The sequence below is a fragment of the Syzygium oleosum genome, unplaced genomic scaffold (genome assembly GCF_021117445.2).
Source record: "Syzygium oleosum isolate NSW1041296 unplaced genomic scaffold, Sole_v2.1 Sole_v2.07, whole genome shotgun sequence".
NCBI classification, from domain to species: domain Eukaryota; kingdom Viridiplantae; phylum Streptophyta; class Magnoliopsida; order Myrtales; family Myrtaceae; genus Syzygium; species Syzygium oleosum.
This window is the reverse complement of record NW_026607491.1, coordinates 5,124,659-5,147,518: the sequence shown is the minus strand read 5'-3', so window position 1 is coordinate 5,147,518 and position 22,860 is coordinate 5,124,659. Positions and strand designations below refer to the sequence as shown.

Genomic DNA, 22,860 nt, shown 5'->3' with positions numbered 1-22,860 from the left:
GTACATGAGCCGAAACAACAGCTTTAATTACCTTAAGGAAAATGATGGAAGCTCCGAATAGGGTGAAGCAACACTGTGTTTCGCCCGAGCTTGCATCATAGTAATTACATCTTTTCCCATTAGTTTTTTAGGGGAAAATTGTCTGAATAGCCGTAAACTTATTGTATTGCGGCTAATTCAGTTATAAACTTTTCAATTTAGCCGATTAGTCAATGAAGTCCTTCCGAACAGTTTGGCAAGAAATCCCCAACGTGACCATGGACCGTCCTACGCAGCACGGCGCGACCAGTGCTGACGTGGATTATTTTTGTAATTATTTTTGTTCTTTTCTTTTCTTTTTATATCTAACAATTCATCTTCCTAGAGGGCTAGCGAGGATTGCGGCCCTCGCCCGTGGTATGAGAAGGGTGCCTGTCATCCATGGAGCTATGGGCGTCGTGACCGGAGCATTTGACAACGAAATGGGGTCGATCGAGACGGAGAAACCTGGGCTTTTTGCGGGGAGTTTCACCACAAATTCTCGAGAAGAACTTGTCGCATTTGGGGAGGAAGACGCGAGAAAGCGCGACTTGTTTAAGGATGGGGAAGGAGATCTGGGCTTGAAACCGCCATAGTTGCGGCCGTTGACCGTCGCCGGCCATCACGAGGCCCAGCAACCCTCGTTGGTCCTCCGGGAAGATAACAGTGGGGGAAAAAAAGAAAAGAAAAGAAAGTAAATAAAGTATAAAAAAATTGTTATAAAAATTCAGATAATTTAGAAAAATTGCAAAAAAGTCCACGTCAGCATTGGCTATGCTACATAGGGCAGTTGGCAAACATGTCGGAGATTTCTAGCCAAAATTGTTGGTTGGACGACTACATTGAAAAACTATTATAAAGTTTAGGACTAAATTGGCTAAATTGAAAAGTTTAGATTAAATTGGCTAAATAAAAAGCTTAGGACTGAATTAGCAGTCATATAATAAATTTAAGATTTTTTGGACTATTATCCGGTTTTTTAAGCTCTTTTGCATTTGAATCACCACCATGTCTCAACAATTGCTTTATCCTTCTTTCTAGCCAGACAAACTCGTTGATCTTAATAAAGAAAAGGCCCTCTATCTCTCCCTCTATAAGTGGCCACAACAAAAACTTTGCTGAAAGTGTCGAGCCACACTAAAATTGACGTACAAAGAGATTATTATACTAACTGATATCGGAAGCTATGATCAATGATCGGATATGGGTCGTTGTTTAGATGTCTACTTACAATCCATCATATCACTTAATATATCGAAACAGACCAAATTAAACTTTGGGGAAATTATCAAATAAGGACCCAAAGTGGGTGCCTTTTTTCAAAAGAGGACCTCAAGTGGACAAGGTATCAATTAAGGATCCAAATTGCCAAACTAGTATCAAATAAGGACCTGAGCTCGCCGGCCGGCGACCGGCCGACATTTCCGGCACTGGAATAGGCGAAATTTTGTCCAATTCTTTTTTTTTTCTTTTCTTCTTCCCCGGTCGCCGGTCCGGCAACCGGCGACAGGGCCAGAGCTGAGGCCGGCGAGAGCTCGAGCTCGCCGGCCATCTGGGCGAGCTCGGCCGGCGAGCTCTGCCCAGATCTGGGAGAGCTCGAGCTCGCCGGCCATGGCGAGCTGCCGGCGAGCTCCGCCCACATCTGGGCGAGCTCGAGCTCGCCGACCATGGCGAGCTCCGCCGAGATCTGGGCGAGCTCGAGGAGGCCGGCCTCGCCCGGATCGCGTAGTCGAGGGCCTTGGCGGGGCCATTGCCGGAGGTGATGGTGTTGCGTGCGAGCTTGAGGAGGAAGGGCCCGAGATCCGAGTTGTCGAGGGTCGTATCGGGCGGGGCGGGGCTGGCGGCGGAGCCCAGGGACTCCGGCGGGGGCTTCCGTGGGGAGAACTTGGAGCAGGAAGGGGAGGGGGAGGGTGCCATGGCCGACGAGCTCGAGCTTGCTGAGACCGGCGGGAGCTCGAGCTCGCCGGCCATCTGGGCGAGCTCGGCCGGCGGGCTCTGCCCAGATCTGGGCGAGCTTCGCCCTCGCCGGCCTGCACAGCCATGGCGAGGGTCGGCATGAGCTCGAGCTCGCCCAGATCTGGGCGGAGCTCGCCACGGCCGGCGAGCTCGAGCTCGCCCAGATCTGGGCTAAGCTCGCCGGCGCCCAGATGGCCGGCGAACTCGAGCTCGCCCAGATCTGGGCAGAGCTCGCCCAGATGGCCGGCGAGCTCGAGCCCTTGCCCTCTGCCGGCGATGGTCGCCCTCGCCCGCCCAGCCCAGTCGAGGGCGACCTTCGCCAACATCGGGCGAGGGCAGCCTCCGCCTGAGGCCGGCGACCTCCACCGGCCCCGTCTATGGCCGGCGAAGGGAAGAGAAAAAGAAAAAGAAAAAGAAAAAGAAAAAAACAGAGATGAAATGTACTGTTCCGGTTGCCGGAACAGTAACTGTGCTCGCCTGCCGGTGAGATTTGACCGGCCGGCAAACCCAGGCCCTTACCTGAGACAAATTGAGTACTTCAGGCTCCTATTTGAGACTGATTGGGCACTTCAGGTCCTTATTTGACACCATATTCACTTTGGGTCCTCTTTTGAGAAAAGGACCCCACTTGGGGTCCTTAATTGGAATTTTCCCTTAAACGTTGATACGACTTGAATTTGCTTCTGCCACTTTGCTCACCAAATTTGAACGTTCCGCGTTCATACTCTGTCAAATGATGTATAGTGGAACCGTGCTTGGTTCGGAATATTCGTCGCTATCGACCGAATTTCGAACTTAGGGTTTTCTCCCTAGATATATGTTGTTGACTTTTGTTTTCCACTTTTCTAGAGTTATAAACTCTAGGGTTTTGGACTCCATGGAGAGCTTTGATTCTTTAATGAATTCTCATCTATTGAGAAAAGAAAGTAATGTGTTTGAATATGATCAATTTGTTTAATTATCGGTTTAAAATTTAGAATTGCTACTCCAAACTAATTTTTGTGTCGCGAAAATTCTCAAATCGATATCCACGACACATTTACCGTTAATTAATTTTTGTGTTACCAAAATTCTCCACATCGGTACCCTTGAGACACATTTATCGTAGGCTAATGTTTCATCTCACGGAAAAGATCTAAACCGGTTCCCCACGACACATATCCCCAAAACTAATTTTCGTCTGATGAAAAATTCTTAAACCGGTGCTCCTTATCCAAATATATCCTTTGTTAGTGTTGTGACTAATATACCGTTAATATACATACGTTTTGCAGTCGTTCGTTACTTGTGTTGATCCATATGATCTGACAAGATTTTGGAGGAATGCTAATGGAGGGCAAAATTTGGTTCAAGGGTACTGGTTTGTGATTTTTTGTGTGACGAAAATTACTTTGAGGCGATTATGTCACCGGGTACCAGTTTGAGGTTTTTTTTTTTTTTTTTGTGAAGACAAAAACTAGTTTGGCGACTATGCGTCATTTTGGAATTTTTCGTGAGATGAAAATTAATTTCGAGGTAAAGGTGTTACACGAGTAATAGTTTGGGATCATTAATACTATTAATCCTAAAGTTTGTCACATCGTACTATAAGACGGAGCAGAGGACGCGCCAAAAGAAGGTCGATTCTTTTGGTACCATCTTCTTTACTCGGATCTGAATCTCCATATATAATTGACATGCCTCTCATGAATATATGCACCAGTTTGGTACCAGCTTCTTTACTCGAAATATATTATCGACACACCAAACTAGTTTGGGATCGTTAATACTTCTGCTTCGACTTTTAGGATTAAATTGATCACCATGCAAAATGTTTATGACTTTCTGGACAATCATCACTATCTAATTTAGACTTCTCTCTTTAAATGAAAGAGATCTCGTGGACTATATCATACTTGTAGCAATCAAAGTGTGTGCATATATATATATATATCCAAATATTAAAACACACTCTCATCTAAAAACTCGAAACTTCTACGACGATCAATGGTGATATTGCAAAAATTTCGCATGGTATTCAGGCGCGAGGTCCCGAGCCCCGTTCCTAATTATATTAACGTTCCGATCTCAGGTTACAGTTCGATCGACGAGGATATAAGGAGGGATGCTAGAGTATCTCGAACAGTTGGCAGTGTTCTTATACCGAGCGAAGAATAACAGCTGCTCGCGAATACCCCCCTTCTTCTTTGTCATTGGTCTGGGTGCGCAATCACTCCTGCAGCACAGCGACGTGTCTCGCGACCTCTATCGAAGAAGTTCTTGTTCACCTCAAATCACTCGCGTTCGGACAGGAAGGAGAAGAGACAAGAGATGACGAGTTTGTAAGTTCAGTATGGACCGCGAGAGAGAGAGAGCAACAGAGAGACAGAGATTTGGTAGAGCTCACGAGCTCAACCTACCGAGCACGTGTCATCAAACCGTCAACTTCCTCTCAAGTCTCAAGGCCTCGCGCGTGGTATTTGACTCGTATCTTTCGTTCAGACGTTTGTGACCAGCACAGACGTTACAATGACGGCCAAAAACCGAAAAGGGCGAGGGGGGCCCGCTGGCCCGAAAGCCCGGACGGGCCCGATATAGTCCGATCCGGCCCGAATCGAATCGGTCTTTCGGGCCGAGGCATGCTCTTGTCTTCGGGCTCCGGCCTAACAGGCCAGGAGGGCCCGGACCGACCCGAGAATAATTGAGAATTTTAAAAAATCTCCAAAAAAAAAGTGAGGCAGAAAAGTGAAAATGATTTTATTTACCCCGTGAAGACCTTTAGAGTCATAGCCAGCTGTAAACAAGCCGAAATTCGCGAATTATAATTCGGAAACGGCAACAGATGTACAGAGCGTGATGCCTCGAAAGTTTGAATTTGGAAGAGCGGTTCGCGACATATTGGATAGTGGGGGTAATCGGGTTTTAGAACCAGTAGAACTGGTAACCGATCTTGTGACCCTCGGTTCTAAAATACGATCTACTTAGGAAACTGCCCATTTTATGTTTTTGGTAAAAAAATTAAATTCTTATAATAAAATATAAAAGTCGCACAACTTTATTACTAAAATATTTGTTGGTCAGACGGTTATATTGTTGTTTCTCCATGTTGATTCTTGATGAGTGCAAATTTTTTTTTCTTTTTAAAATAGACTTCAAAACTGGTTTGGAACCGGTTTACCTCCAATTTCAAGGTAGAAAACAAGCAAAATGTGAGGAAAAAGCCTTTCAACAAATACTTACAGATCTCTTAGTCCATTTAGATAAAAGTAATTACTGCATGCTAATGGAATAAAGTGTGATTTTTCTTTCTTTTGAATTAAATTTAAAGGATTTTAAAAGTACGATATTGTGTTGGTTACGTTATATCTAGAAAGCTAATTTTTCCAGAATTGGGTTAGGCTCGAACCGGCCCGGACCGAACCGAACTACTTTGTGTCATTCCTCAGGTACAAATGTGTGGGAAGTACCCAATGGGCAAGAAGAGGCACGCCGTGAATCCATTTGAATCTCGACCAGGGGATAATCGAGCAATCCCACCGACGGGCCATCGGTCCAATGAGGGCGGGATAAGTGATATTTGATTATTGACGGGACCGATCACGTGGGGGCGCCAGCCGTGCCACATAGAGCTCCCGGAGCACTTCAACCTCGGGCAGCCGGGGTGGCGAGCCGAGACCGGGCTACACCAAAGCGCACGCGCGCGCGCACACTCTCTCTCCTTGCCCGGGTTTCCGCACCATATATGTATTGGGTTCGATGGGCCTTCTCTGTAGCCAAGCCTCGTGCCTCTCCTCTCTGGTTCTTCTTCCCACTCCGCTGCAAGCACGGCCCAAAGGCCGCCTTTCAAAAAACTTCCCACGAAAAATCCGTCGTCGACCCACAATTTTGCAGGCACAAATTGTCGCCGTCGCCGCCACTTTCGATGCCCTCGTGCTCGGAGTCGGTGACCATACGCGTTTGAGCTCTGAAGGGAAGCGCGCAGTCGCTCCGGAGAGAATGGCCGGCAGAGCAAGTAGTGCGACGACGACGCCCCCGACGTACTCGCCGTCGCCGAACCAGAAGAAGAGGCCGCCGCTCTTCAAGGACGGCGACCTCGACTGGGTTCGCCCCGACGGCCGCGGATTTCACCAGTGCAGGCCTGCTTGTAAGCCAACGTGACCCCCTCCGCGCCGTTCTGGTTTTGAATTTCTGGCTTCGCCGGAACGCGGCGGTACTTTTTCTTTTTCTGTTCTTGTATGCGGTTGCTGTTTGCTGTTGTCACATGGGTCTGCTTTGTTCTGTTGATTTTTGATGGGGGGCCGCTGGTTTTGATTAGTGAAATATGTGGAAACTGGTTTGAAGTTCAGTGTTGTTGTAATGACCCGCTGCGAAGGGGCGATGAGGTAGAGGAAGAGGTAGAGGTAGAGTATAGAGAGGGAGAAACAGATTGAGAGTGAAGACGAGAAGAGAGAAACTAGAGAGGAGAAACAGAAAGGAGAGATGGACTTTTACATATTTACCTTGAACAATGATTTGAAAACGTGGATCATAATGACATGCTCTTACATGGAACTCATAAAATGGAGATGAGGAACTAAGCAGACTTGGTTCCTCAAGTGCCTTATTGCCCTGCTGTGCGCACTTCCCGGTTGGCAATTTTATGAGGTAGGCTTCGTGGTGAGTTGTCTTGGGCTTTGTTCATAGTTTTGAGCTTCATCTCAGCTGACACGCCGGACTCAATCACAGAATCCCCAAATGAATTGGACAAAGATCCTGTCTCAATCGTCGAAATGTCGGAAATACTGTTTTTGGTATATCCCAGTTGAAGCTCAATCATAGAATTGCCAAATGAATTGGACATGGATGAAATACTAGATCTCAAGTCCAGCTTAAAGAACACTTGAGCCTCCCGTCACATTGATCATAATAGGAATAGGAAATTTGTCTTTAAAAATCAATGCATCTAATCCTCGAAAATCTGCATACTACACCTAATCTGTTTTTACAAGTCAAAGCGTTTAATTGTCGATAAACAAGCACGTATAGGTATTAACGACCTTTTGAAAATTGAGAGAGGATTCAATTCTAATTTATTTGAGAATTCTATGACCGAGCTCAATGTTTTTGCTGAGGCGAAGCCCAGCTATTAAGAAGGGCCTAGACAACACACACGGACCCTAGGTAGTGAATGGCTCAGCTAAGAAGTATATAACACGGCAATTAGGCCCATGAGAAACGAAGTTCGCCTATTACTATACCACCTTTTCCCGAGATGGTTGTGAGAGAATATAGCTCATGGCAATGGATGTACCTGGATAATTGACAAAAGAGTCTATTTAGAGTCTTCTCTCCTTTTAGTTTCCATCACTAATTTCTGTTTTCCCCTCTTTATAGCCTTCATTTGCCTTGCCCTTTAGGTTCTAACTCACACGGTCATGCCTATATCTCCACCTCTGCTGAGATAGTGTTGAATTGCTTGAATTTCATTTCTGACTGGGGAAGCATGGCACCTGCAACAAATGCTAGATCCCTTTTTGGTTCAATATTGGTCGTTTACTGGCTAGTTTGGCTATTTGGTATTTTTTTTTTTGTTGAACAGATGATTGACAATGAATTTGGACTGGCGGGAACTATATCTAGGTTTAAATGCAGGGTACTGAAGATAGGGATTTTGTATAAGTGGTTTATTTTTCTTAATCATGGCTTTTAGCCTTATTCTCACGATTTGGCTTATGCAAATGCTTGGAAAGGTCATTTGTTGTAGATGTTCCACAGTTATTTCAGTTCATCTTTGAGTCTGCTTCATAAGCAGACTCAAAGTTATATCTCACGTCACCCATGATTCAGTTCTAACATGAGGAAGTTGAACTTTTCTTTATGGTTTCTACTCCCCTAGTCTTTTGCAACTTATAGAACTCATTTAGCTTTGGGCTGATTTTCAGAACTTGCAGTTTAACTTCTGGAAATATATCTCATGAGATTTTTTAACTTGCAGTTTTCAGAACTGGAGCAGTTAATGCTGCTGCTGGATCTGCTTACGCTGAATTTGGCAATACCAAAGTCATAGTGTCAGTGTGAGTTATATTTTAACTTAAAGCAATGTATATTTGGAATCTTCAAGATGTTGATAAGATTAGATGCTGATGGCTGAATTTACTAAAAGGACCTGCGTTTGACCTTATTATTTCTTCCCTATATGCCTGTTGCTGCTTGTAGCTTTTTGTCAGTTGCATGTTTTTTACGCTTTTTTATCCAGTCATTCATACAATGATGGTGCATCTTTTGATCAGGTGCACTGTAGTGATATATGGTGGGAGTATAATACGCCTGATAACTATGATGTCACACCTGATAACAATGATGTCGTTCAGGTTATGACAGTGGCAGAAAAAAGAATGGCTATATTGTCTTTGTTAGGATTGAGGCACACTCTCTGCTGCTGGGACATTGATGAAAAGTAGCATGCCAAATAAGATAAGATAACTCCTGGAGTTGCCTTGAATATTGCCACATGATTCAAGGGAATGCTGCAATTCCACATGCCAAAAGATAATAATCCTGCTTGTTGATTGAATTATATACTCCTTTGTCATGTGGCTTATGCCATGCTTTTATCCTCCATCTCTGATGACTTCATTTGTTTTCTTTTTCTTTCATTGGTTTTTTTAGAATCTTGTCAATCCTTAGACTCTTGATGGAATGAAAACTTAACATCTGTGTTGGTCTTGTTTCAGATTTGGCCCCAGAGAAAGTAAAAAGGCAATGATGTACAGTGACATGGGCCGATTGAACTGTAGTGTCAGTTATACAACTTATGCCACTGCAGTTAGGGGGCAGGTTGATATTATCACGTGCACAAATTTTGTGTAATTCCCACACAGCCTCAATTTCTCGTATCTAATTATTGAGAAGTTTTATTAGGTTTCAGATCAGAAAGAGTCCTCGTCGATGCTTCATAAAGCTTTGGAGGGTGCAATTAGGTTGGAAACTTTTCCGAAGACAACTGTTGATGTCTTTGCACTGGTTTTGGAATCTGGCGGGAGTGAGTTATCCTTTCCTGTCAATTGAATGCTAATAAAAGAACTTGAACAAATGGAGCAATGAGTATCGGAAACTTCTTTTGCATTCTTGTGCATATTGTGTGGCTTATACCATGTCACTGCTTGCAGCTTTATCCTGACCATCTTATGTTTGTTTCTAGGTGATTTCCCTGTGGTACTATCTTGTGCTAGTCTTGCCTTGGCAGATGCTGGAATTATGCTGTATGATCTTGTAGCTGCTGTTTCTGTGGTATGCATCTTATTAGCTGATAAATGCATTGCTTTACTGAAGCTTTTCACTTCACACGTAATGCATAATACTTGTGGGTTGGAAACCAATGCTTATAAACAAGAGTGGGAGAGACTGCATGGAGGAGCTTCAACTAATAAATGCTTTCTGATTGTAAAATATTGCTAGAGCGGTATCTCACCATGACCGAACTTTGAGGATCAGCATCTAGGCACATGAAAACCTTAGGTTCTTTAGGTTATGTGGATACTCTTCCCATTTGATCTTATTAATTGTTATGTCTTCGGGTTCTTGGATTTTTTTTCAATTAGCGTGAAGTATCCTAGGATGTAGTCATTATTGACTAAATGGCATGATCTCTTTTTGTTCATCAGCAGATTTTTCACAACATTAGCTTATCTAAGTCTCCCCTTGTTCCTTTCTCTGCTATGTTTGTTTCATGGCCAGTCTTGTTTGGGTCCAAATCTTGTCATCGACCCTATATCAGAAGAAGAAAGCTACCAAGATGGCAGTCTGATGATCACTTGCATGCCTTCTCGTTACGAAGTCACCCAGCTAACCGTCACAGGAGAATGGTCAAGTGCAAGGATAAATGAGGTAAGAGAGTCTGTATTGGACAAATTGGTCAATCTTGAAGTTTGACCAACCCCAAAGGGTATAAAATCTTTAGGAACTGCCTCTACAATTAATCTACCCTAGAAGTGAAAAAATTGACATTAGGATAAATGAGGTAGCTTGTTTTTTGAATTGAATGGACATATGCATGAAAAAATTAGAATTTCCGAGTTCTTTTTTGAGCCATTTCCTATGAATGAAACCAGTCGAAACCAAATTGGAAGCACATAAACCCACGAAAGCTTATAAGAACTTCTACGTAAGGTAGAATTTATTATCGCATTACTCGGCTGCTTTCCTTAGCTACTTTCGGCCATTTGGCTTTCAGAGGTATTTCGGTTTATTGGACAGCTTGTCCATATTGGCAGCTGCTTTCGTTTGTTATTATTAACGTGTAGCAACAGTTGCAAAGAGTTTGTAAGCAAGCATATGTTTACGTAAAATCTCTATCATTCAGGTCTCCGGTTTCTTGCATCGGCAAACATGATAAGGATTTCAAACCTGAACTTTTATTTTCGGTTCCCTAAAATATTCTTTTGATCTAGCGTCTTGCTTGTACTTATGCAGTTAGTGCTTTAGCAATTCTCTTTACCCCGACTTTAGCCTTTATGATTTTTGTATAGATTCCATTTTGTTTCGGAGATTGTGGAAATGGAAAGTCATTAAGCACTGTACGTTGCATTTTACAACAGGCTATGCAGCTCTGCCTTGATGCCTGCTCGAAGCTCGGGAAGGTCATGAGATCATGCTTGAAAGAAGCTGCTTCCGCATCCGAGGAGACTTGAGACCTCCTTCGTCTTTTCGCTTCACTGTTTTACTTCATTTTTGTGCGTTTGTTTTTTGTATGATTCCGTAGAGATAGCAAGCCGAGCCGTAATATATTCTTTTTCAAGACGAAAAGATGTCGAGATGCTAATATCTTTCGATAGAAAATTTGGGTCGGGTCGCCGGAGCATGCATGTAATTTACCTGTTTCCCTGGCTTCCCAGTTCTTGAGCTATATATCTGAACTCCATGACTTGTGTTAGTACAACGAGAGCTCATCTTCATCTTCAGATAGCAGCTTCTACAGGACGTGTTTGTATAAACTTTTACTTTTTGATTTTTACCTCGATTACGCATTATGATTATTTCTTTTTAAATCATAAACATCTGAAACTTTCACAATATGCAAATGGCGACATTTAGGTTCACATTTAAGGTTTTTTTTTCCGTAATTCTTTTAAATTTAATTCATATTTTTTTGTTGATTTTGACGGAAAATAAAAAGTAATTACCATTTAAACTTAAGGGTTAATATCACGAAAAACCTTAAATTGGTACACCTGTGATAATTTCATCCCTAATTAATTTTTTGACCACCAAAAATCTCAAACTGGTACATCTGTGATAAATTTGCTCCGAATTATTTTTTTGATCATAAAAAATCCCATACTGGTATACTTATGACAATTTTATCCTGAACTAATTTTTTGACCACCAAAAATCTCAAATTGGTACACCTATAATAATTTTACCCCAAATTAATTTTTTGACAACTAAAAATCCCAAACCGGTATATTTGTGGCAAATTTACCCTCCGTTAGTATTCGTTAAATTGGATTAATATCACGAAAAATCACAAATTGGTAAACTTGTGACAAATAGAAGGGTAAAACCTTAAACTGGTATATCTGTCAACTACCATGTGTCATTAAACTTGGCAATTTAATAGTAAAATTTAATGGAGGATAAATTTGTCACAGGTGTATTAGTTTGGAGTTTTCGGTGGTCAAAAAAGGGGTAAAATTGTCACAGATGTATCAGTTTGGGATTTTCAGTGGTCAAAAAATTAGTTCGGGGTAAAATTGTCACAAATGTACCAGTTTGAGATTTTTGGTGATCAAAAAATTAGTTCAGGGTAAAATTGTCATAAGTGTACCAGTATGGGATTTTTTGTAGTAAAAAAAATAATTTGGGGTAAATTTCTTACAGATGTACCGGTTTGGGGTTTTACGTGGTATTAACCCTAAACTTAATTCTAAACAAGCAAGATATGAGGCACAGCTGGCTTAGAAAGCATTTTGAAATAAGTACTCATTTGGAATTTTTTTTTGGGTCAAAAAATAGAATAAAATAAAATTAATTTGGAGTTGACTTACGCAACTTATAACATATTAATTTTTGAAATTCGACGCTATATAATAATTTTGCATATGCGCATGTCGGGAGAGATAGACATACTCCCTTAGTAGCAAACAAAAAATAAAATTTAAATAATGTACCCCCCGGAATAAAAATAAAATAAAATATGGGTATTGATGCATCAGTCATCCTCGTCTTGATTTATGTTAATTTTTCTCTTTTCGCTTGACTGAAAATTTAATTTAGGAATTTAAATAATACTTTATGACATCTATATTTATAAAACAGAAGATGCTATGACATCAGGTCCAACGGACCAATCGAAGAGGAGTGTCCACCAAACGTACTAAAAATGTTTTTAAGATATAGTTTTGGAAAGACGCATACATGAGGGATCAAAATCTTTATTTTCTTTATTATATATACTTCGAATAATTTTTTCTTCAAGAATATAATAACATCATGGCGATAAAAGGTGCGGTGCAGCCGCTCTTGCGAGGATCATCAAATGCCACCAAACAAAAGGGATCGAATTCCTCCTACGAAAGCTATGGAGACCCTTTATTTTATCAAGAGTGACCCCAAGAAAGCGTATCGGCAGGAAAAAAACTAAAAGGAAACTTTCGAAAATGGTTGTCGTTTTGCCCCGCTCGGCGAAAGGACGGGAAGGCGGGGTCTGGCGATCCTCCCTCGAGCTTCCACCGTCACGGGATTCTACATCTATTTCGAAATGTCCTGTTTTCGGTCGTGACTAACAATCCGAAAAGATGAGCTTGTCACCGAGGCCCTCCCGACTGCTGAGGTGCAAGCGCGTATAAAAAGCCGAAGGCTCGTCCGGGCCCCAATGGTCCTTAATACGTGAAAATAACTAAAGTTCTTCTCTCCCTCGCTCGAGCTCGCGAGTTTTATGCTAACCCTAGTGAGGGCCGACCATTGGTCTCGTCGGATCACAGCCGATATCAGTGGCCACCCCCCTCTCTCTCTCTCTCTCTCTCTACATGTTTTCTGTTTCCTTTTTGGTTTTACACTTTGATGTTTATGAATATTGAGAATATCAGTTTGGGAGAGACGATGGAAGCAGGCTTCTTCTGAATTTTCATTTTCGAGTCTCCAAATTTGCAGTTGACGTGGCGCAATGTCAGCATTACATGGCCACCACATCAGCCTTAACTTGCCACATCAGCTGGTTGATAGAACCTTTCATAAGTTTGATTCGATGTTTGAGATTATTATATTTCTTTCTTCTTCTTTTTGTCAAAATTTTTTTTGCTTGTTCAGGTTCGCACAATTCGTTTAGGTCCCACATGCATAAAATATTTCGAAATTCCGCACAGATAAATCAAATAAAAAAGAAAAAGAAAAAGAAAAAGAAATACTGTCGGATAGAAAGAGAATTTTAACCTAAAATATTTTATTCACGGTATCAAATTCCTCAAAGCCCTAATATTTAAAAACTGGATTTTTGTATGTGTAAATTAAATGCATGATATAGGTCTAAATTCTCCAAACCACCCCGTACCAATATCTTAAGATCGGATGAATTTAGGCTTACTTGCGGGGTGTTTCATGAGCCGAGTTCTATCATGCTAAGGAAAAAAAAAAACAAGAGGAGTTTTTCAAGAGTCAAAGGTGAAATAAACAAATACCACAGAGGGGTGCATGCGGGACAGATACAATCGATTTGCGAACGCCTGCACACGTTTGACTTTACTTTCTCGGCTATGAAAGCCTGGACAAGTTCATCAAGCTGACGAGAACTTGCACAAAGGTTTTCTTTTCCAACGCTTTCGCTATCGTTCCTGGCGAAGCAAGCAAGCCATGATCATGAGACGACGTTCATATATTTTGTTGTTATTATAGCCATCATCAACACTCGTGCAGTTTCAACTGCAGCTGGAGTCATTTTGTGTTGGTTCAATGCCTGGAGCTGTTGCTTGAGCCCAGCACTCCACAAACAATCATGTCATCAATGGGTTGTTGCAGTACAAGCGTAAGGTCGAGGTCCGGACGGTAATCTCTCTCGAATTTCTGGGCAACTTCGCACTTGCCTGTGTGCAAACATCTGATCATAGTTGGATAGTCCATGCTTCATGTTTTTGCACAAAACTTGTTGGCATATCGTCGTGCAATTCTGAGGTTTTTCTTCTGTCATATGCCTCCAACCATTGATGTACATTACCTGTTAGGCTGTTTGTTTGTGGGGGTGCGTGTGAAACGTGAATTTCATGTTTGGAAACAATTGCTCACACTGAAGTTAAAATACAGAGTAGCAGATGAATCCCTCGGGGTAGAACTCCAAAGAACAAAGAGGAATGGATTGACCGGCCGGACACCGACGGAGGATGTCCCAATCCTTAGCTCAGCCTTGAAGAATACCAACCCCAAGTTCAGAAAATCCTTGAAATCCAAAGTCCTGCACAGAGTATTCTCGGAGGACTATGAGAGGGCGAAGAATTACATCTTCGATCCAAGGGGCCAAACCATTCATAGATGGAACAGGATCTTCTTAACGGCTTGCGTGGTCTCTCTGTTTGTTGACCCGCTTTTCCTTTTCATGCCGTCGCTCGACAGCAACAATTACTGCATAGAAGATGCGTTTACTGCCAAGGTCATCCTAACGACTATAAGATCGGTGCTCGATGCCTTCTATGCAGCTCAGATTATCCTTCGGTTTAGGACGGCTTATGTCGCACCCTCTTCTCGGGTGTTTGGGAGGGGAGAACTGGTCATAGACTCAAAAAAGATCGCGTCAAGATACTTGTCTAGAGGCTTCTGCATTGACCTGTTTGCGGCTTTTCCTCTTCCTCAGGTACTATCAATATATTAAAGCACAGCGGTTAATTACCATGAAGTAATAGCTGGTATTGAATTGTTGTAGAATTTTGATTCTAGGTGTTAGTTTGGGCTATAATTCCTAATCTCGGGGGTTCGATCACAATACAAACAAAAAACGTGCTCCTCTTCATCATCTTCTTTCAGCATGTGCCGAGGATTCTTCTTCTACTTCCACTGCGGTCGGAAATTATTAATGCCAGTGGTGCGCTAACGGAGAGAGCATGGGCCGGGGCTGCATACAACTTGTTGATCTACATGTTGTACGCGCATGTAAATTTCAGTAAAACCCTTTTTTTCAATTGACTTCGTGAGAAAAACAGCACTTGCTCTTTTTCTACTTGTAATCTTCATCCTGATTAAGCTGTATGAAAGAGTGATCTGACAGGTCGCAGGAGCTTGCTGGTACCTTAATTTTGTTCAGAGACAAGAGTTTTGCTGGGAAGTCATCTGTGATCAAGAACCTTTGTGCCGGTATGATTTCTTCGACTGTCGACATGTTAACGACCCCGGTAGGTCCAGCTGGTATGGTTCAACCAACTCGACAGCTCTGTGTGAGTCAAGTAATGCCAATACCCCTGTTCTATGGGGTGTATACCAAACAATTCTGGGCACTTCTCTTGCAAGCACCGAGTTCTTCAGCAAGTACTTCTTCTGTTACTGGTGGGGTCTGAACAACTTGAGGTATTGACATGGTGTCCATACTGATATGAGTACTCATCATGAACCAGTTGATTGGTGTATGACAATTTGCACATGAACTTAGCTTCAAGAAACTGATTGTGTCCTATATTTAGTGCATATTTGAGATGCTCCATGCCTCTGATTCCTGTGAAAATGTGGGGATTAAAGGTTAACACCATTCAACTTCATGTTTTCATTGACAAAAAGTAGAATGCATGCATTTGCTGAAGTGTAAATCCCACGTTCACTAACAACAAAATAAGATTGAATAGTTGTGTCTTTCATCACTGACAAGGCCCTGTTCTGATCCATGTGAACAGTGATATAGGGCAGAACCTTCTTCCGAGTAATTATGTTGGTGAACTACTCTTTGTAATCATCTTTGCCAGTCACGGACTGCTTTTGTTTGCACTGCTCATTGGCAATATGCAGGTAAACTCTATCAACACTGTCTTTATGTCTTTCCATTTTTTTTATTTTATTTTAATAAGCAACATCATATATAGATTCTGGCAGCTTCCATTTATCTAATTGTATTTTACCTCTGAAAATCAATCAAAGCATCTTGAGTTCAATGTTTTCTATTACCGGAAAGCAATTTATTAAGAGGGTTCATTCCATGCCTTTTTTCAATGATACTGCCTTCATCACTAGCAATGATGGATCAACAACGGTATCATTTTCACATGGTTTGTGAAGTTCCTCATTTCTAAGAATCAAGAATACTCGGTAATCTTATCATACCATAATCTATGATCTTGATAGAATATGCCTTTACCTTTAATTGGCAGCGATACCTCCACTCCACGACCATTCGATTAGACCAATGGGTGATCAAGAGGACAGATACAGAGCAATGGATGCATCATAGACATCTACCACCAGATCTGAGACAAGCTGTTCGGACGTATGACCAGTATGAGTGGGCAACAACGCGAGGTGTCGATGAAGAAGCCCTTCTCAGAGACCTTCCAGTGGACCTATGTAGAGAGATCAAGCGGCATCTTTGCTTTGATCTAGTCCGACGTGTAAGCATGCTAATCATATCTGCCGTTTTTCTGCCCTGTTGCGAACAGCTTTCTGTAGTTTGATCCTTAAAAGGCTCGTTGAAGATATACTAAGAGGACATTTACATCTACCAGGGCCCCAACAAATAGCTTGAAAAGTTTGCTAGAAGACTTGGGTTTCATAAGTAAGTATAGGTGAATAGAAGGCTTAAATAGGGGTGTGACTACACGTAGGATCAACGACAAGCGTGTGACTATAAGATCGAGATTATCATCAGATGCCCTCTCGAAGGAATTTCTGATTGTTTGTTTTACTGTAGCTAATTGAAAACAATGAAGGCATAGTAGTAGTTAATTGGGTTTTTGCATTGTAGTATCTGATATGAGTAATCAGCTAATTTCTTTGTTTCTTCTCCAAGGCATGAAGTCTGGTATATTCCAGGAAATCCTACATAGTTGCAAGTGAAAATTAATTTGTTCAGAAGATTTGGAAGAGTCTAGGGATTTTTTTCTCAATGTGAATTGACTCTTCTTTATCTATAACTGAATTAAACAGGTGCCGCTATTCAATCAAATGGATGAGAGGACGCTGGATGCAATATGCGAGAGGCTGAAACCTCTTTTGTGCACGCAAGACATGTACTTAGTACGTGAAGGCGATCCAACCGAAGATATGTTCTTCATAATCCGGGGCCACCTCGAATCCTGGACAACCAACGACAGCCGCACAGGATTCCTCAACTCGTGTCGTCTGGGCCCCGGGGACTTCTGTGGTGAAGAACTGCTAACATGGGCCCTGGACCCGTGTCAAGGCATGATCTTACCCACGTCCACGCGCACAGTCAAGGCATTGAAAGAAGTGGAAGCATTCTCTCTCGCGGCCAGTGACTTAAAGTTCGTGGCATTGCAATTTAGAAGGCTACATAGCAAAGAACTGAGGCACAAGTTCAGGTTCTACTCGCACCAGTGGCGCACATGGGCTGCGTGCTTCATTCAATCTGAGTGGCGCCGTCATAAGAAGTTGAAGGAGGAGGCTAAGCAAAGAGACGACAAGGATGGCGCGACAGGAAAATCGAATTCTCCAAGGTTGTTCTGGGACACGTACGCGAGGGAGCTGATAGAGAGCAGCCGAAGGGATGAGAATAATCCAGTGGAGTCGGCTTCTGATTCTGTGAACATGGTACAAAAGCCAGTGGACCTGGATTTTTCTGTAGACTATTAAGACGCGCATTGAAGCCTTGCACTTTTCTATGTATATCTTGATCAGAGAACTAAGGTGTGCTTCAATATTTGTATATTGGTGTATGATTATAGGGATGGATTGTTATTGATCTGGAACAACATTATGGAGTATATTAGATCAGCAAGAGTCCAAGCTAGAACTGTTCCCAACATGGAACAACAATCCGCGGTAGACCAGCATTATCGTTCCTGATTGAAAATGCAAACGTTCTAGTTTTGCATCTGATCTCCATGGTGTTGTACTATAATCTCCTAGCTGTAATTACTCCAATACACGCTTGGCCAGAATGGAAACCAATCTTTATGTTCGTCATGAAAGACGAAAATAATCCATTACGTGTTACAGACTTATTTGCTTAAAGGACAACGATCTGGTAGCCCAACTCCTTAGTCCTCGTCAAAAAGAAAAAAGAAATTAGTATTAGAAGATGTCTCGAGTTTGAGCCCATAAGCGGAAGCTTGAATTAACTCAGGAGATTTCCGATTTGGTATGTCTGGCATTTATCCAATGATCCGAATTTGGAAATTAAAAAGAAAATACAAATTGGACCAAGTTGTGGAACAAAACAAGGATATCAATTTTCCTATCTCGAGTTGTATTCCTAGTATGAGTAGGCTATAGATTTTGGTTGGTTTTTGCCCTTTACCGAGCAAAGGAGCTTTTAACATTAACAATCAATTGTGCGATGTGCTTATTAACTACATCCTGAAGAAAGTGCGAGTACTTTGAAACCAACAACTCTTGTGTTAAGACTTGCGAATTATTTTGTGAATTGGGAGATTGTTTCACGAGGAATTGTGAGGGCCTGCGTGAGTTAATACTTGTAATTGGGGGTTGAAAGATACTGAGAGTGTTTGAATAACTCGAGTGGGATGGGAAAAGTGCCAAAAAAGTCCTAAACCTTTTGCATTAGTGCCAATTTAGTCCTAAACCTTTTTTTGGTGTCAATTTAGTCCTAAACCTTTGTTTGGTGCCAATTTAGTCCTAAACCTTTTAAATCGGTGCCAATTCAGTCCTAAACTTTATGTTTTTGTGCCAATTTAGTCTTTCCGGCCAATTTTGACCTAAATTTGTCGACGTGGATGCCTGCCGGCCGGTGGCCGGTCACCGGCGCTGACGTGGACAACTTTAATAATATTTTAATATTTTTTTTGAATTTTTATTTTTTTCCTTTTTTTTCACTTTTTTTTTTGGTCTCTCCCTCCTTCCTCTGGCCGGTCGCCGGTCCGGCGACTGGCCAAAGGCCAGAGGCCGACGAGCTCGACCTCGCCAGATCCGGCGAGCTCGGGCCTTGCCCGACCATGGTGAGGCTCGAGCCCTCGTCGGAGGCCGCGGCGAGGGCGAGCCTTGCCATGGTCGGGCGAGGCCCGACCTCACCGGATCTGGCGAGGTCGCTGGGCGAGGCTCGAGCCCTCGCCGGAGGCCGCAGCGAGGGCGAGCCTCGCCATGGTCGGGCGAGGCCCGACCTCGCCGGATCCGGCGAGGTCGAGCCTCGCTCGGAGATCTCGCCGGATCCGGCGAGGTCGCCTCGCCCGACCATGGCGAGGCTCGAGCCCTCGGCCGGAGGCCGCAGCGAGGGCGAGCCTCGCCATGGTCGGGCGAGGCCGCCCTCGCTAGTGGCCGGCGAGGCCGAGCTCGCCAGCCTCTGGCCTCTGGCCGGTCGCCGGACCGGTGACCGGCCAGAGGAAGGAGGGAGAGACAAAAAAAAAAGTGGAAAAAAAAAGAAAAAAAAGGAAAAAAATAAAAATTCAAAAAAATATTAAAATATTATTAAAATTGTCCACGTCGGCGCCGGTGACCGGCCGCCGGCCAGCAGGCGTCCACGTCGGCAAATTCCGGTCAAAATTGACCGGAAGGACTAAATTGGCACAAAAACAAAAGGTTTAGGACTGAATTGGCATCAAAAAAAGGTTTAGGACTAAATTGGCACCAATGCAAAAGGTTTAGGACTGAATTAGCACTAAAAAAAGATTTAGGACTAAATTGGCACTAATGCAAAAGGTTTAGGACTTTTTTGGCACTTTTCCCCTAGTGGGATTATAATATCTGCTTATTGCTTGATCTATAGTGGAATATGTGCTGCTCTCCTGTGAAGCAGGTCACACCGGCTGAATCACGTAAATTCGGTATCTAATTTATTTCCTTATTTAGTTTATTTTATTGTTGGATCCCTTATTTTTCGCAACAATTGTTATCGGATTTAGGATTGGCTGAGTTAAAGTGAATTGATGGTGACAAAAGTAGGAAAAGTGAGAAATCAATATAATTGATGGGAACGATTTTGATTTTTGAAAGATGCAGACCAAAGATTATTTGTACGGGAGAAACCAGCACATACCCCTATCTAGAGAGAAACTAGAGTCCATGAAGCAACCTGATTGAGATTTGCTAGATAGACAGGTGTGGGTGTTTCGGTTGAAGTTAGCTCGTAGTGTTGCATATAACATCGTGAAAGAGAAGAATATCGAGGGACTAATGAATGCCCTGTCAAACATATATGAAAAGCAGCGATCAACAAGGTCCACTTGACGCAATAAAGGTGTATCGGATGCCAAGTATATCAATCGATTCAAGATACTAATTAATCAATAGAGTTCAGTTGAGATTGGTTTAATAAATAAAGGTAAAGGAAGAACTAGTACTTGTGTTAACAAGAGAATAGATGTAATCAGTCTAGGACTGGTGGTGATGTCTATTGAGGGGACATCTCGGAAGGATTTGCCTTAAACTGCAGAATAATAAAAGTAAGAGAATTAGAGTTGAGTCTACCAATAATATTGCTACATTAGTCAATAGTGCCTTGGTAATGATGAATATGTTTCATCAATCGCTAAGGATTCGTCGTTTGAGGAATGGGTTATGAATTTGATTGTTCCTTTCATGCTATACCAAAACACAAGAACTGGTTTATCACTTATTAGTACACAGATAGTGGTAAAGTGCAATTTAGGAACAACGTTGAGTGCGATGTAGTGGGTTTGGTAAATTTTAGAATCAGAATACATGATGATATAGTGAGGACATCAACCGGAGTGAGACATGTTCTGGAATTGAAGAGGAACATGATTTCCTTGAATGAATTGGGTTACGTTGGATATCGAGATACTTCAAGAGGTGGAGTCCTCAGAATCTATCAAGGTGCCGTGGTGATAATAAGAGGAGTCAAGTACATTAGCTTGTATGAGCTTCAAAGGAGACAATAACGGACCTTAGATGCGTCTATTTAAAAGTTTGAATTGTGGCATATGCATTTTGGGGTGCATTAACGAAAGAAGCATGACGGTTTTAAGTGAAATTAAATCTCCCGTGTGGTCATATGACTAACAAATTGAGCTTAAATATGCAAGTGTTGTGACTTAAGCAAATGGCAAAAAGTACATTTCATTATTAGTGTTAGAGAAACGGTAGAGATTGCAAAATTGATTCACTTGGATATTCGAAGGTTGTCGCAATTTCCTTCAAGGAAGAATGCTTGATTTACTCTAACAGTTATGAACGACTACTCAAGGAGTACCTAGGTATTTGTGTTGAAGTACAAGTTTGATACTATTGTTAGGAATTGTCAGGATCAGACAGTTGAGAGCTATGGTAGAACGATCAAGCATGAGCGGACTCACAGTAGTTTGTAATTTTGTTTATATATGAAGGAAAGCATAGTAAGACATCGCACTAGTGCCATTAAAACACAGTTTGTTGGAGAGTTGATGAGCATAACATTATCAAAGATGATCTATAAAATGCTCTCTAGTGCTGATATGGCTAGGAAAATCCTAGTGAATGCGCTTAGTGCGACGAGCTAACAAATGAATAAATCCCCATCGATTACTCTCGAATGTTTGACTCACGAGAAACTGCGGTCAAGTAATGTTGTTAATTAATGTTCTTAGAATATTTGATTGCCCATGTTATGTTCGAATGAATGGTGGTAAGCTCGATAGGAGGGCAAGAAAATGCATATTCCTAGGTTATAGGTGAGCAGGTCTATTGGTTGTGGTGTCTAAAATTAAATTCATCGATTCTCAGTAGAGGAGTTACATTGGATGAGACTCCAATACTTCTGGATATGAGTAATTGTGGCGGTGTTTATATGGATCTTGGTAGTGTCCGACACGAGGTGAAGTTGCAACAATAAATTTTTTAAGGTAGCGGGTGCTCACACGGTAATAAGCACAAACATTGCATATAGAGAGGTGGAGGCTATAAAGCCAATGGTTGCCATAATTGCTGAGTTTGACAGGGTGCATTTTTGTTATCCTGGCATATATGGATGTAATGGTGATTTTGCTTTATTTGTGATTAATGAGATTTTTGTAGAGTGGTTAAAGTTGCAGGTAAAGTTGATGTTCTGATGAGGTCCACAGTTATGGAGAAGTGTGGGGCTATGGGAGACTAGCAGGGAAGTTTGGTTCCAACGAAATGATTGTGACTCAACTCAAACATCGAGCCAGGTGGAGATTGTTAAAATATATCTCGAGTTTGAGTCCGTTAGCGAAAATTGAATTCACATAAGAGATTTCCTATTTGGGATGTTAGGCCTTTATCCAATGAACATACGAATTTGGAACTTTATACTAAGAGGTGGATTTTGGTTGGTTTTTGTTCATTTGTGGGCTAAGGAGCTTTTGGCCGTAAAAATCGTTTTAAATCCATTAAGTTTTGTGGTAAAAGATAATTGAATTCCTTTGTGAGATTGAGAAATTATTTCGCGAGAAATTATGATGGTTAAATATTATGTGAGTTATTGGGTGTAATTGGGGGATTAGAAAATATTGATATTACTTGAGTGACTCAAGTGTAATTGTAATCTCCGATGCATAACCTGATTTATAGTGGAATCATATGCTTTTTTCCCGTAAAATATGTCACATTGGCCGAATCATATAAATTCGGTATTGGATTTATTTCCTTGTTCATTTTATTTTATTGTTCAATCGCTTGTTTTTCATAATAATTAGTCGCTTGTTTTTCCCAATAATTAGTGATTAGGCAGTATCAACTGGATACCGACTCAGCGCTACATCGGCAATTAGGCCGACCTTCTCCACATTACTTAAAAGACAATAACAGTAGGACAGCAAAGAACAAACCTGAGGTCAACCCAACCTTCATTTGCTGAGATGTGACCTTCCCGAG

At 42.0% G+C, this 22,860-nt stretch overlaps 2 protein-coding genes across 2 annotated transcripts; both read left to right on the top strand.

Annotated features, from left to right (window-relative positions):
- Positions 1–5,806: 5,806 nt before the first annotated feature.
- Positions 5,807–10,801, top strand: LOC115678227 (exosome complex component RRP41-like). The gene is made up of 7 exons (XM_030601571.2): positions 5,807–6,097; positions 7,928–8,006; positions 8,667–8,769; positions 8,854–8,974; positions 9,134–9,222; positions 9,670–9,819; positions 10,530–10,801. Exons 1-7 carry the CDS (start codon positions 5,950–5,952, stop codon positions 10,620–10,622), a joined length of 783 nt encoding a protein of 260 aa, XP_030457431.1. The 5' UTR covers positions 5,807–5,949; the 3' UTR covers positions 10,623–10,801.
- Positions 10,802–13,627: 2,826 nt separating this feature from the next.
- LOC115673880 (protein CNGC15b-like) lies at positions 13,628–17,859 on the top strand. The gene is made up of 7 exons (XM_030596144.2): positions 13,628–13,971; positions 14,227–14,770; positions 14,854–15,066; positions 15,182–15,477; positions 15,798–15,909; positions 16,269–16,505; positions 17,041–17,859. Exons 1-7 carry the CDS (start codon positions 13,922–13,924, stop codon positions 17,704–17,706), a joined length of 2,118 nt encoding a protein of 705 aa, XP_030452004.1. The 5' UTR covers positions 13,628–13,921; the 3' UTR covers positions 17,707–17,859.
- Positions 17,860–22,860: the final 5,001 nt, after the last annotated feature.

What these genes read in the sequence shown, in the direction of transcription:
- LOC115678227 (XM_030601571.2), top strand. Translation starts at nt 5,950, where the DNA reads ATGGCCGGCAGAGCAAGTAGTGCGACGACGACGCCCCCGACGTACTCG. An exon ending in TTGTAGCTGCTGTTTCTGTG is followed by an intron (nt 9,223 to 9,669) that starts GTATGCATCTTA and finishes TTTCATGGCCAG; the next exon opens with TCTTGTTTGGGTCCAAATCT. An exon ending in CAAGTGCAAGGATAAATGAG is followed by an intron (nt 9,820 to 10,529) that starts GTAAGAGAGTCT and finishes ATTTTACAACAG; the next exon opens with GCTATGCAGCTCTGCCTTGA.
- LOC115673880 (XM_030596144.2), top strand. Translation starts at nt 13,922, where the DNA reads ATGTCATCAATGGGTTGTTGCAGTACAAGCGTAAGGTCGAGGTCCGGA. An exon ending in TCTACATGTTGTACGCGCAT is followed by an intron (nt 15,067 to 15,181) that starts GTAAATTTCAGT and finishes GTGATCTGACAG; the next exon opens with GTCGCAGGAGCTTGCTGGTA. An exon ending in GCTTTGATCTAGTCCGACGT is followed by an intron (nt 16,506 to 17,040) that starts GTAAGCATGCTA and finishes TGAATTAAACAG; the next exon opens with GTGCCGCTATTCAATCAAAT.